Source organism: Apostichopus japonicus, chromosome 22, assembly GCF_037975245.1.
Source record: "Apostichopus japonicus isolate 1M-3 chromosome 22, ASM3797524v1, whole genome shotgun sequence".
Taxonomy (NCBI): domain Eukaryota; kingdom Metazoa; phylum Echinodermata; class Holothuroidea; order Aspidochirotida; family Stichopodidae; genus Apostichopus; species Apostichopus japonicus.
This window is the reverse complement of record NC_092582.1, coordinates 11,765,230-11,777,830: the sequence shown is the minus strand read 5'-3', so window position 1 is coordinate 11,777,830 and position 12,601 is coordinate 11,765,230. Positions and strand designations below refer to the sequence as shown.

At 37.3% G+C, this 12,601-nt stretch overlaps 1 protein-coding gene across 1 annotated transcript; it reads left to right on the top strand.

The window, feature by feature from the left end:
• Window positions 1-1,207: 1,207 nt before the first annotated feature.
• On the top strand, window positions 1,208-5,485 carry LOC139964043 (uncharacterized). The gene is made up of 3 exons (XM_071965363.1): window positions 1,208-1,428; window positions 4,286-4,391; window positions 5,124-5,485. The coding sequence occupies exons 1-3, from the start codon at window positions 1,269-1,271 to the stop codon at window positions 5,272-5,274; spliced, it is 417 nt and encodes a 138-aa protein (XP_071821464.1). The 5' UTR covers window positions 1,208-1,268; the 3' UTR covers window positions 5,275-5,485.
• Window positions 5,486-12,601: the final 7,116 nt, after the last annotated feature.

Below are 12,601 nucleotides of genomic sequence, written 5' to 3'. Positions count from 1 at the left end.
GATGTCGATGACGTTGATGATGACCATCACGGTGACGATGACGACGATGACGATGACAATGACGGTGACGATAATGACGGTGACGATAATAACGATGACGCAAGTGAATTTTTGTATGGGGTTGAATAGGAGGCGTACACATAAAGACTGGACTTATAATCCTGCCACGACTAAATGTCGACATGCTGCTGTTTATATTATTGGGAAAATTTGCTCCCACCCTCTTACCGAACGCCATTGACAACGCTAGCCGTTTTTTTTTTTTTGGGTCGTACATTTAAATTAGATGCTAACTCTAGAACTAAATCAATCATGATTCTTTCGGCCAATTTCGAAAACATTCCTGTAATCCCTGGTCGGATCACTAAATAGTTGATGAAATACAAGTAATATATTTATTGCAGAGGCAAAGGCAATCAGTTGGTGGATATACAGAACTGTCGAAACATAGTCTTCTCTTCTAAAGAATGATGCATATGTATTATGCGATTCGGGCTTCATCGCCACCTAATATGTTAATTAGACACGTCAGCAAACCACATAGTTACTAACCTAATGGCTTTACATACATACATAGTTACTAACCTAATGGCTTTACAAACATACAAAGTTGCTATTTTCGGAGAACATTACTTCAAATTATGACAGCTACTTAACAGTTATGTTCCAATCACGTGATGAGTTGTCATTCATTTCACATGTTGTCTGGACCTCTTAAGTGTTCGCCGGAATTGATTAAAAGGTCGTCTGTATGTTAAGTACTACTCTACAACAATGTTAAGTATTAGAAAATAATCTCAACAAAAGTATCAAACGATGGAAGCCGTTATTTGTTCACGGGTGCAAAATGTAATTTATAATGAATCAATGTTGTATTCCTTTTTTTACATTTAATGTATTACATAAAACAAAAGTGAGGGGTGAGCTTTACAGACAAGAGCAAATTTGTAGTACGGGTAGAAAATATCCTTTAATCTGACATGTCGTTTGATGAGAGTCGTTTACTTAAGGCCAGATGCCTATCCCTACAGGTGACATCAAACAATAGATCAAAATAAACAAATATCGGTCAAATATCATTAGATTTGTTTAAAAATCCATGTTTGTCGGAAGCAAACTTTTTATAATCACGAACTTCGAAAAAAGGGCCAAAAAATATTAAAATAAAGGAAATAAAAAAGTCAATAAAAGCTAAACCCTATTTTATCAACCGCTCACATTTAACAGAATTAAACCATTTGTCGGATAAGTTGTAACATACAAACAGCATGATGAAATTGGCGTTATTCTTTCTGTCCTGCACCGTCCTGGCTGGTCTGATTGCAGCTCAAGATTTCGGGATAATTGGCGTAGATGTGGCTGATATGATGCCAGTTACACAAGTTGGACCAGACGAAAAGCCCTCGCACGGTGTATGCTTCATAGAACGTGAGTTATTTTATATAATATCTATTTTATCTTAAAGAATTATATTTTAATTTTTGGCTTCAAAGGAGACAGAAACCCCAACTAGTACCATTGGTCATTTTGTTCATGATGGTAACGGTCATGAACAAATTTTTTCAAACATGAAACATAAACCCGTTATTCAAATTGAGAGATATCACAAATTTAATGTTCTCTCACATAGAACACTAAGGACATGATTAAGAATAAATATAACACCAGCTAATTACGTGTGCCTCAACTTATGTTTTATTGATTGATTGATTGATTGATTTGTTGTTGTGTTTATTTACTTTAATGGAGATGGGTTTTACAAATGCTCAATCTAGAATAAAACAATCAATATTCAGATCCTAGCGAGATGACTCAAGACATCATGAAAAAAAAAAAACAGAATACCGTGATCATCTTTATATATTTATGGAAGGTCGGTTTTATTATGAAAATTGATTTTTAACTTGATTTTAGTATGGATATTGATTTTGCGTAAGAGTACAGGACATTAATCGTCACCTGCAGACCGACAACGTCCAGTATTATATTTATCTAGATATAGACGGATATTGTAATGTGACTCCCATACCGATATGTTACAATATGATATGATATGACATTATATGATATGACGTTTTAATTAATCAGAACGACCACTCTCTTGTTAATTCGTCGTTGGTGTCTCAAAAATAGATGACTAGTTACAGTATAGCCGCTAAAATAATTGTAAATGCATGCGAGGTCACTCTCTGACGTCATTTAAGTCAAGCAGACGACACGCGTCACTGTGTAGTAAATGTAGCCTAATAACGATTTCTTAGCAGGAAAACAAACGACTAGTAATAATAGGTTATTATGTTGTACATATTTGGCATTAATGACGTCATTTAAATCTAGCAGACGACACGGATAACTGACTAGCACATGTAGACAATAGGTAAGTTATTTCAGCGGTGAATCAAATGACTGGCATTAGAAGACTATATTATTGTACATATCTGGTTTTTCTGGGGTCATATAATTCTAGCCGACGACAAGAAAAACTGTCTAGTACATGTAGACAAATGCTGAGTTCTTTAAACGGTGAAGCAAACGACTGGCATTAGAAGGCTATATTATTGTAAATTATGTGGCTTCCTGGCGTCAGATAAATGTAGCAGACGACCGACGAGACACCGTCTAGTTAGTGTTACTACTATCTATATCAAAGCAGCGAAACAAAGGACTGTAACAGTATGGGATATAATATTGTACATATTTGGCCTTTCTAACGCCATCTCAATCTAGCAGACCACACGGTTGAACGTATCATAAGTGTAGGCTACTACTGAGTTCATAGCACGAAACCAACGACTATTAACAGAAGGCTATTAACAGTGGCGGAGCGTCCATACAGTCAGGGGGCGGATGCCCCCCTGACGCACTCAAATGGACTGCTGGCGCCCTTTTCAGCTCTTTACCACTTTTAACTTATTCGCGATTATTGACTTTTTTAATGCGCTCTCATCTACCTATTGACATTTGTCATATTTTTTTAGTGTAATTTGGCGATGACACCTATTTATTCTTCATTTTATCTGCAAATTAGCCAGGCCCGGAAAGGGTCATTTCCGGCGATCTAGGGAGTATCTTTATTCACAAAATTTCTGTACGCTACGCGCCAGCCTGTGGTGGCGCTCCGCTTAGATAGTGTCGAAAGCGCCCCTACAGACCATTCTCGCCCCTCCTGACCAATACCCCTAGCTCCGCCACTGTATGTTACTGTACAGAGTTGACATTTCTGACGTCATATATGACCATGGACGAGACACTATCTAGTAAGCGCATCCTACTATTTGGGCTCTAAGACGTGAGACAAATTGAAAACTGTATTAATGTCAGTGTCTTATTTAATTAGTAGGGAAACTTCAGTCATAAAATATATACTCCCAGCCAGAAAAAATTAGTTTAAACAATGCAATGTTGTGATGACATCACACTATCTAAAACGTCATAGTTTATTATTGTTTTTAGAAATTTAAAAATGTATCAACAATCATATGTTAAAATGTAGCTTCCTAAATGAGATGCATTTTTTTCTGTGTTGTTAACAAGAGAAACCGAATATGATAGCATAATGTCAAATATTGAAATCCTGTTCAGTCAGATAATACCATTACAGCAACAATGTACCGTTACTCGGTAGTATTGGTTGTAAGCCTCTTATCTATATCTCCTATTTTAAATATGTTCAGTAATCATATCTAAATCTACCGAGTCTTACTCACAATAAGATTGGACTCGATCAAATTCATATATCCTCGTTAATTTTATTCTTCTACAATGAACTTTATTATAGACCCTAATTTATAGTCTAAATATGCCTCTAATGTACCACTTCACGTCTAAAATTGTTAATGTTAATCCCCACCCCCCAAACATCAGTTCAAAGCATGCATGATTGCATTAAAATATCACCGTATAGACTCATATCGGGCGTCCTTTTGTTAAAAACAAAACTTTAAATTCCGAAATGAATATGAATGTGTAAAAAGAAGCCAAAACAAGAAGCAGGAAGAAACACCCCCCCCCCCAAAAAAAAAAATAACAACCTTAAAGTTCCTTCAAAACGAGAAATAAAAATAAAAAAAACTTTTGACAAGGAAACCCGATTTCTAGGATATATGATCTTGATAGTTGAAAGGATAAATTTGTGTTAAAAGTGTCATTTCCATTCAAATTATTACTGACCTCTAGTAACGGTTTACACTTCCTCTCAGAAAGTCAAACTGTTTTAATAATCTCTTGATAACACATTTTTGCATGCTATTGCACTTCTGTTTTTATCTTTCCGTAATTCCATCAGCGGATCTCGTATGCGATACAATCGGCGCACTGATAGCGTACACTGGAGCTAACAACTGTATCTCTTGTGTTTGTGGCGAGGACTTCGGTGTGATATGTTGCCGGGAGTAAGTTGAATGGATTACGTAATACTTTTTTATGCAATAACTTATGCCTGGTATCTTTCAGAATTTGAAAAGAATGGTGCAAATATGGAACCTGTTGAGGAGCGTTATTACATCATAATGATATGTGCGCTGTAAAAACGCCCTACAAAAGCCTGCATTCCGGCTTCCATGTTTTGGTTACTTTTTACTTGTAATGAAGTCTAATTGTAATGGAGTAAAAAATGGCATAACATGGAAAATTTATCTTTGACGAATGAAAGAGGAGCATAATTAATCTAAGCATCCTGGTGAAATTTTTATAGTTGTTTTCTTAAAAAAAATATAAAACGTAGTCATGAATTGAATTCAAGATTCCACTCAAATGCTTATAAGATGATGTTCCTCTTTTAGCAGACAAAAATAACTTTTCAATTTCATTTCAAACGCAATCGAAAATTGTTTTCAAACTGCGTGACTGAAAGTATTTAATTTGATCCGAAGTCCATTTGGCGACATTGCATAAAAAAGTAAGAAGCGAGAATCGTACCACAAAACAATAAATTTTCCTAAATTAACTTTTCTTAAAGTTAAAGCCTTCAAGTTCTCTAGTAATATTGCCCTTTTTTTGTAGTTTGTAGCATATTGAATGTAATAACATATTTGTCATTTTAAGTTTTCAAGTTTGCTATATTGCGGTTTAAACGACATTAAATTTAAAAACAAACTGTTTTGATTTTTTTCTGTTCCCTATAGTCGGCCTTATCCAGTCGTAGCGGATCCTGACAAATGTTCTCTTTATCTGGATCCAGTTTCGTGCCATTACAAGCGGCACCCGAGATGTAAGCCTTACTGCGCCGTTACAGGATGGTACTACACCAACTTGGGTGATCTCATAGATTTTTAACATTTCTACTTGATGAGGATCAACACATTACCCATCGATTTGACGAGACCGATTACGACAATTCCTGTAGAGGATCAGTATCAATATTCCTCCAATTTGTTTTGCTATTAATTCCCGTTCTGATATCAGACTGAAAAATCTGTAACGATATATTCGAAATATTACACTCATCACATCATCCACGATAGAGAGAGTGTATAAGATGTTTACTACGTCCATTGCTGTTAAATGCTATAAACATTTATACAGCAATCGGTTGAGTATATATATGTAAGTCTATTACTGTTAAATATTATATTCATTATAACAACAACAGACCAATTATATATATATACATATATCTATGTTGTATATTAAAATCAATACAACAGCAGACAGTATATTATTAATGTATTAATCTATTTACTTTTGAATATTAAAATGGTTTCAAAAATAGCCGATCGATCATCGTTAAACAGGTGTATGAATGTTCAACGATTACAATAAAGAAGGGCTAGTTATATTATGTGAACTCTACTCGTTTATCATTGTTGAACAATAAGCAAACAACAACAGTAATCAGTCCACTGAATATATGTCTGTCTATTAATGTTATGTATCAAAATAATTAAAACAGCAATAGGGAAATCATATCTCTAAAAGTATCAATATGCTAGTGTCGACTATTGCAAGCATAACTACACTAAGCTGTCCTTTAATATCTCTAGAAGGATGGGTTAATTCGTTGGACTATTAGCCGGTTATTGAAAATTCGAAGTTTGCTTTTCCGCCCCCCCCCCCACACCGACCCCCTCCACCACCCGGATCTTTTCTGCCGACTTCCAGGGCCAAGAGATCGTTTCCGAATACTCTAACAATCACATTTAGCTCGAATAGTAAAGCGGCTGAGTTTAAATCCAAGTCAAAGGATTCCGACTGAAAAAAAAAATAATAATACGAGGGTGGCCGTTTAAACTGAATAAATCTTTTGAGAATTGCTAACCCCTATCTCCACTCCCCTCGGGAGTAGAGATACGAGAGCTTTTTTTTTTTAAGGAGCAAAGAGGAGCTTTTTCTTGAAATAAAACACTCAAAATTATCCAATTATTTCATGAGTTACTTTCTGTATTCACCAGTAAGTGGGAGGAAGTGTGAGCTCAGAACCAATAATAATGTGCTTAAAATTTAATGCAGCAACTTTACTTTTCAAATGTCTAATGCTTTCTAATTTTACTGAAGTCTCTAATATATTTGTTGTACAGTGGACTGACCAATAGAACATTACACTGGAGCAGCATATTATGAGTCAAGGACTCATTTGAGTAGTTTAGTAACTGAGAGTTAACGAGACAGCAAGCTAGATGCCCATCCGTGTATAGGCAGCCAGAACACAAACACAATCATATGCAGCTGCAACGCCCACTTATATATGAAGGCAGCCAGAAGGCCCATTCATCTATAGGAAGCCAGAACGCCCATTCATTTGTAGGCAGCAAGAACGTCCACTCATATATAGAGGCAGCCAGAACGTATATTCATTTTTAGATAGCTAGAACGCCCACTCATATATAGAGGCAGTTAGAACGCCTACTCATTTATAGGCAGCGGAACGCCCACTCATATATATAGGCAGCTGGAACGCCTACTTATATATAGAGGCAGACAGAACGCCCACTTGTAACAGAGGCATTATTTTGTACTGCGGAATAACTGCTACTTCTCGATACTTCTCTTCCAATATACTGGAGTCTCTATTTACTTTATGATGGACTGACCGATAGAGCATTAAATTTGAGCAGCCTATTTTAAGTCAAGGCGTATTCTTTGTTTCGTACTAGTGACGAATAGTTAACGATTAGGCAGGATAACATGCTCACCCTATGATAGGCAACCAGAATGCCCACTCATAGAGAGCAGCCAGAACGCCCACTCATATACAGGCAACCAGAACGCCCACTCATATAGAGGCAGTCAGAACGCCCACTCATATAGAGGCAGTCAGAACGCCCACTCAAATAGAGGCAATCAGAACACCCATTAATTTAAAGAAAGCTATAGAACGCTCACTCATGTAGAGGCAGCCAGAACGCCCACTCATATAGAGGTAGCCAGAACGCCCACGTATATAAAGAAAGCTAGAACGCTCACTCATATAGAGGCAGTCTGAACGCCCATTCATTTATAGACACTCTATCGTAGACATTGCCTTGTGTCATAAGTTGGATAGGTCTCTGAATAATGTAGTAGTTTACTATATCTTCCTATTACCCAACTGCAGGGACTCAACGTAAAGCACACACACACGTAGCCAGCCTTCATCATACTACCTTGTTGTTTAGTGAAGTAACGCAGTTGGGAACCACCTATATGGATGCTGATGGGCAGTGGCGGAGAAACAGGGGGGGTTGGGGGGTTTTAACCCCCCCACTTTTTGAAGAGGGGGGGTTGGCACACACAATCAACCCCCCCTAGATTTTGCCAGTAATGTTCTGTTATAGCCTATGTTATGTGCTCCAAATGGCATAATAAATCAAATTATTAAATTTGAAAATGTTAAAGTCATTTCAACCTTTTACCTGGTAGGCTACATCAACAATTAACGACCGAAAACCGATTTGGAATTGACCCACACATTATTTCTAGCCCCTTTTCCCCACATTGCGCATTGGAACTTGTAGCTCATAGCGCTAACTTCACCCCACAACAGACATACACAAAATAACGTTTTGTTGCTGTTGAATAGCTTTGGAACTGTATACACTTGCCAACTTCAACGAGGTGAAGGAAGGAAAAGAAAAAGAAGAAAGAGAGAAAAGGATGGAGTAGAAAATACGGCAAGAAAACGGGAAGAGAAAGAGGAACAGTGACAAAATTATTCGAATTTGTAAAGCAAACAGCAGATATCACATCATATCAGTGAGCATGAAAATGGCGTTCCACGATAAACAGCCTCCAAACCATGGGCGCAGATCCTGGTGAGGACAGCGGGACGCGTCCCCACCAACTTTTTCAGTAGTGGGGTTATGATATACCGTGTCCCCACCAATTTGTCTTGACCAATAGCTGCATTTCAAGTTCCCCTGTATTGAACTTTGGGGCAGTTTGATCCAGCATTGTGCAAATGACATGCAACAGTTCTCATTTTATTGTATTTTATCCAGTTGTTAAATATAGGACGGAAATCGCATTTGCGGCAGTCTATATTTGTTTTCTGGGAGAGGAACCCAGACCCATCGTATATACAAAAGTCTACTTGGATTATTTGTCCCCTGATTTTCTTTCTGCGGACGCCCATGTATTTCTCCAAACTAAATTTCTAAGCCATGAGATCTAAAACTTAGGGAGGTTTAGGAGCATCATTAGGTCTGGGAAGTGTTATTTCCGGCGATCTGGGAGGTATATTTGCCCCAAAAAATCGTACGCTACGCGCGAACCCATGGTCGCGCTCCGCTTAGATAGTGTCATAGAACAGACACACGTCCCAACCATTACCCAAGACTGATCTGCGCCCATGCTCAAAACTGTCGATGTGTGTAGTGTTCGGTTTTGGAAATATCTGGTATATTTTTATTTCCTTCAACAAAATTTTTTAGTAACCGTCTGAATTTTCGAAAATTCCCTAACCAACATTCTTTATCATACTTCATCATACTCGTGCAAGTTTGACCCGTCTGTTAGGGTTTGAAGGTTTTTCTATATCGGTTGTCCATAGATGATATTTTGTGTAACATTATGGGTATGTTTTGAAGTGAATTTATTCACGAGAATTGTGAATTTTCAAATTCTGAACAGTGGGGCTGACGGATATTGTGGGCCGCGATGAAGAATCACCTACAAAAGCAATGATCCACAGGATATGTGTTGAAGTCGAACATGATGTGTGACTGGTGACAATCTTCAAAAAGGTTATAGATGAGAAAAAAAGTATTTGGAAAAAACTTGGTTCTCAGGCAAAAGTGTACATATGGTTGGTCAGTTTCAAGCCCAAGAGGTGCCATTTCCGGTGATCTGGGGGTACCAAAACCAGAAATTTGCTTGTACGCTGCGCGCCAACCAATGGTGGCGCTCCGCTTAAATATTAATACGCCCCCCCCCCCCCTCCCCGGGTTAGAAAATCCTGCATACGCCCCTGGTTAAATGCAGCTTTTCAAGGCCTGGGCAGTGCCATTTACTGCAATCTGGGACGCAATATTTGCCAAAAAATTCTTGTGCACTTCGCGCCAACTTATGGTGGCGCTCAACTTAGATAGTGAGCCAGCAGTTATGACTTTTTATTTCATCAATGGCCTGCAACCCCCCCACTTCTGACAAGAAATCTCCGCCACTGTTGATGGGTTTCTTGGCGTTGAGTAGATGCTCTGCTGAGGGTGTGGTACTGGTATACTGAGGCTTCCACTACACAATGACCGTATAAACAATGCGCGATAATGCGTGCATATTCTGTTGTTAAAGTTATTACGGTTCATATGTCCACGCCCAAATTGCTCTTTGTACTTTCTCAAAACCCCCATGCACATTTAAATACTAAGTAGGCTCATCACTCACTGTCAAAAAAGCAAGTTACTATCCTTTGACGTAATCCCTCACCTCAATTATTCCAGTATAGAGGTATTCCATAGACAATGCATATGACGTATACTACAGTCTATAGACCCTATACCGATAAGAGAGTTTGACAGACAACGGGAACTTGTGACACTCAGCTGTGTAAGAGTTTGGTAAACAGGCGTATCATCCAGTGATCAAACGCAGTGAACATAAAAAAGCCCGGTTAAACACAGCTGCAAATAATGTCCATGATACTTCGACGTATGTGTTTCTGTTATCATCCTAGTGACTTGAATGACGAAAATAGCTACCTCATCAATTATTACGAAATAATATGCACCAGGTGTAATCCTGGTACCGTCACTATTGATAGGAGATTAGGTATGGAAAGTTTCAAAAATCATCTTAGATATTAAACTCCTTATAGTTCATTAGGTCAAATGTTGACTATGAAACAAGATACAAACACTCACTTTAATTTTCAATTAAAAATTTCCGTATGCATGTTGTGTTATACTTCATCTTAACATGTTTACAACTACGTCCCATCAGACAGAGGAATGATGAGTTACATATGATATCCTATTGTATGGTTATAACTCGTTAACAAGTTCAGGGTAACTGTAAAACTGTTAGATAATTGTGTGGGTTTTTTTCAGGAGGGTGGGGGCGGATCCAGGATTTTATGTATTAGATGTTGTGTCACCTCAGGGGTCGTTGAAGTCAACTCTATATATAAGGACGTCTGGAGTTCTTTCCCCCAGAATAATTTAAAATGTACGACATCAAATGTTGCATTCTGAAGCATATTTAGCATATAAATTAGGTCTACCATTGGGTATAAGAGGCAACATTATGTTAACAACTATATTTAATTTGGAGATGTGTGCGAGGTAGAAGAAAGGGGGAGGGGTGATACGCCCCACACTCCCTGGATACTTTTTAAGAGGTCACCCGAGGAAGAACCTGGGAACGAAGAACTAAACAACAGCACGACTAATCCGCTCTCAACCCATGTCTCCTTGCATCGAGACTGTGACTGTGTGATCATCGTCAGGTGTGTATCACGAATCCCCTACAAGGGGAACATAATCTTAGTAACAAGGCCGAGAAGCGTCTGGATCTGCGTCAGGCTTCTGGTTGGTACTCCTTCCTATTTGTAGCAAAGAAATTGTTATTGACGGATCGCAGTTGCTAGAGCACTGTATTGTAATCAAAAGGCCATTAATTCGGATTATATATGCCAACAATTTCGAATATTGTTACAATTATTTTTACTTGTTACTTTATTTTTACTTGGTATTCAAAACAATTATATACTGTTGCTACTAATTTTATTTTATTCAGTCTTGGCTCTAATCTGACATAATTGCACAAAACTGTCATGATTGGGTTAGAAATATCACCTCATGCAGGAACTGTCTCATTAATATGGAAAACTTATAACACAGTTTCGATTGTTGTTGTGTTTTTAACGAGAAATCATAACATCTATACCAGGTCCAGTGCATTACCGTATGAGATTGACCAGTAACTGATTAGAACGTCAATCCGTTTTGTAAACTTTGGAAACGCCAGACTTAATTGGACTATTTAAAGAGCGCGCAAATACACAGTGGTTGTATTCCTCCACATCGGCTATTCCTTTTTAATATGTTTCGGTTTGCCACCGAGTCATTGTGAAGGGAAGGGACGGATACTATGGCGGGCCATCAGTCTCAAATTGTGGGGAATCGACATATACCGATTTAAATCGACACATACCAATTTCCATCGACTTATACCAGTTTCTAGCATCTTAAATTGACATATCATCGATTTAAACTGGTACAGATGTCGATTTAAAGTGCCTTATACCAGTTTAACTCGACATATCATCGATTTAAATTGACAAATACCAATTTAAATCAAGGATATGTAAGATAAATCGGTATATGTCAAATTAAAACTATACATCTATCAGTTTAAATCGATGATATGTGGAATTAAAACGGTAGAAGTCAATTTCCTTGGACTTATACCAGTTTCTAGCAGCTTAAATTGACTTCTATTGATTTAAATTGACATATCATCGATTTAGCTCGATCTGCATTATGGTATGGCTAAAAATCTAGATATGTCTAGAAAAGATCAAAATATTGAAAAAAATATAAAATATATCATAACAAATATTGAAATTCCAATGGAGTTTTGAGCATTTCTTAATTCAACAGGGTGGTACGTATATATTTCTTATGCACATCAGTCAGTTCCAGCTGGACAATTGTCGTGTAATATCTCTCTATTCACTAACAAATTGTATAAACTGACAACACTTCAAGAACACTGTTGAAAGTAGTATATTATATAATAATATCAATGATAAAGTGTATGGGCTACACCAATAACTCCGATGAGTTTTCTTTAAACAATCGCTCCGTAAATATTTGTATTTATTTGTATATGTTTGAAAACAAAATCGTGTAGCCACTCGATAATGTTGCAAACATTGCCGAATGTGCTTGGACAAAATCAATATAAACAGTTGAAAACAAACTGTTTTGGATTGTTTCTTAAGAGAGCTAACTAAATAATGTTCGTCTGATTTAATGCACCTTATTATTTTAAGAACAAAGCTGAATAGATAAATGAAAAATAACGTGTTTACCTTATCAAGTGGAGATTTGAAGTGTTATTACAGGGGTAATCGGAAGGGCATGTTTGAGGTATATACTGATAAAGTTACCAAACAAAACAAAACAATTTAAACTAACCAACAAAGCCTTTGAAGAAAGCTTATAAATAGCAACCGTAAATTGCA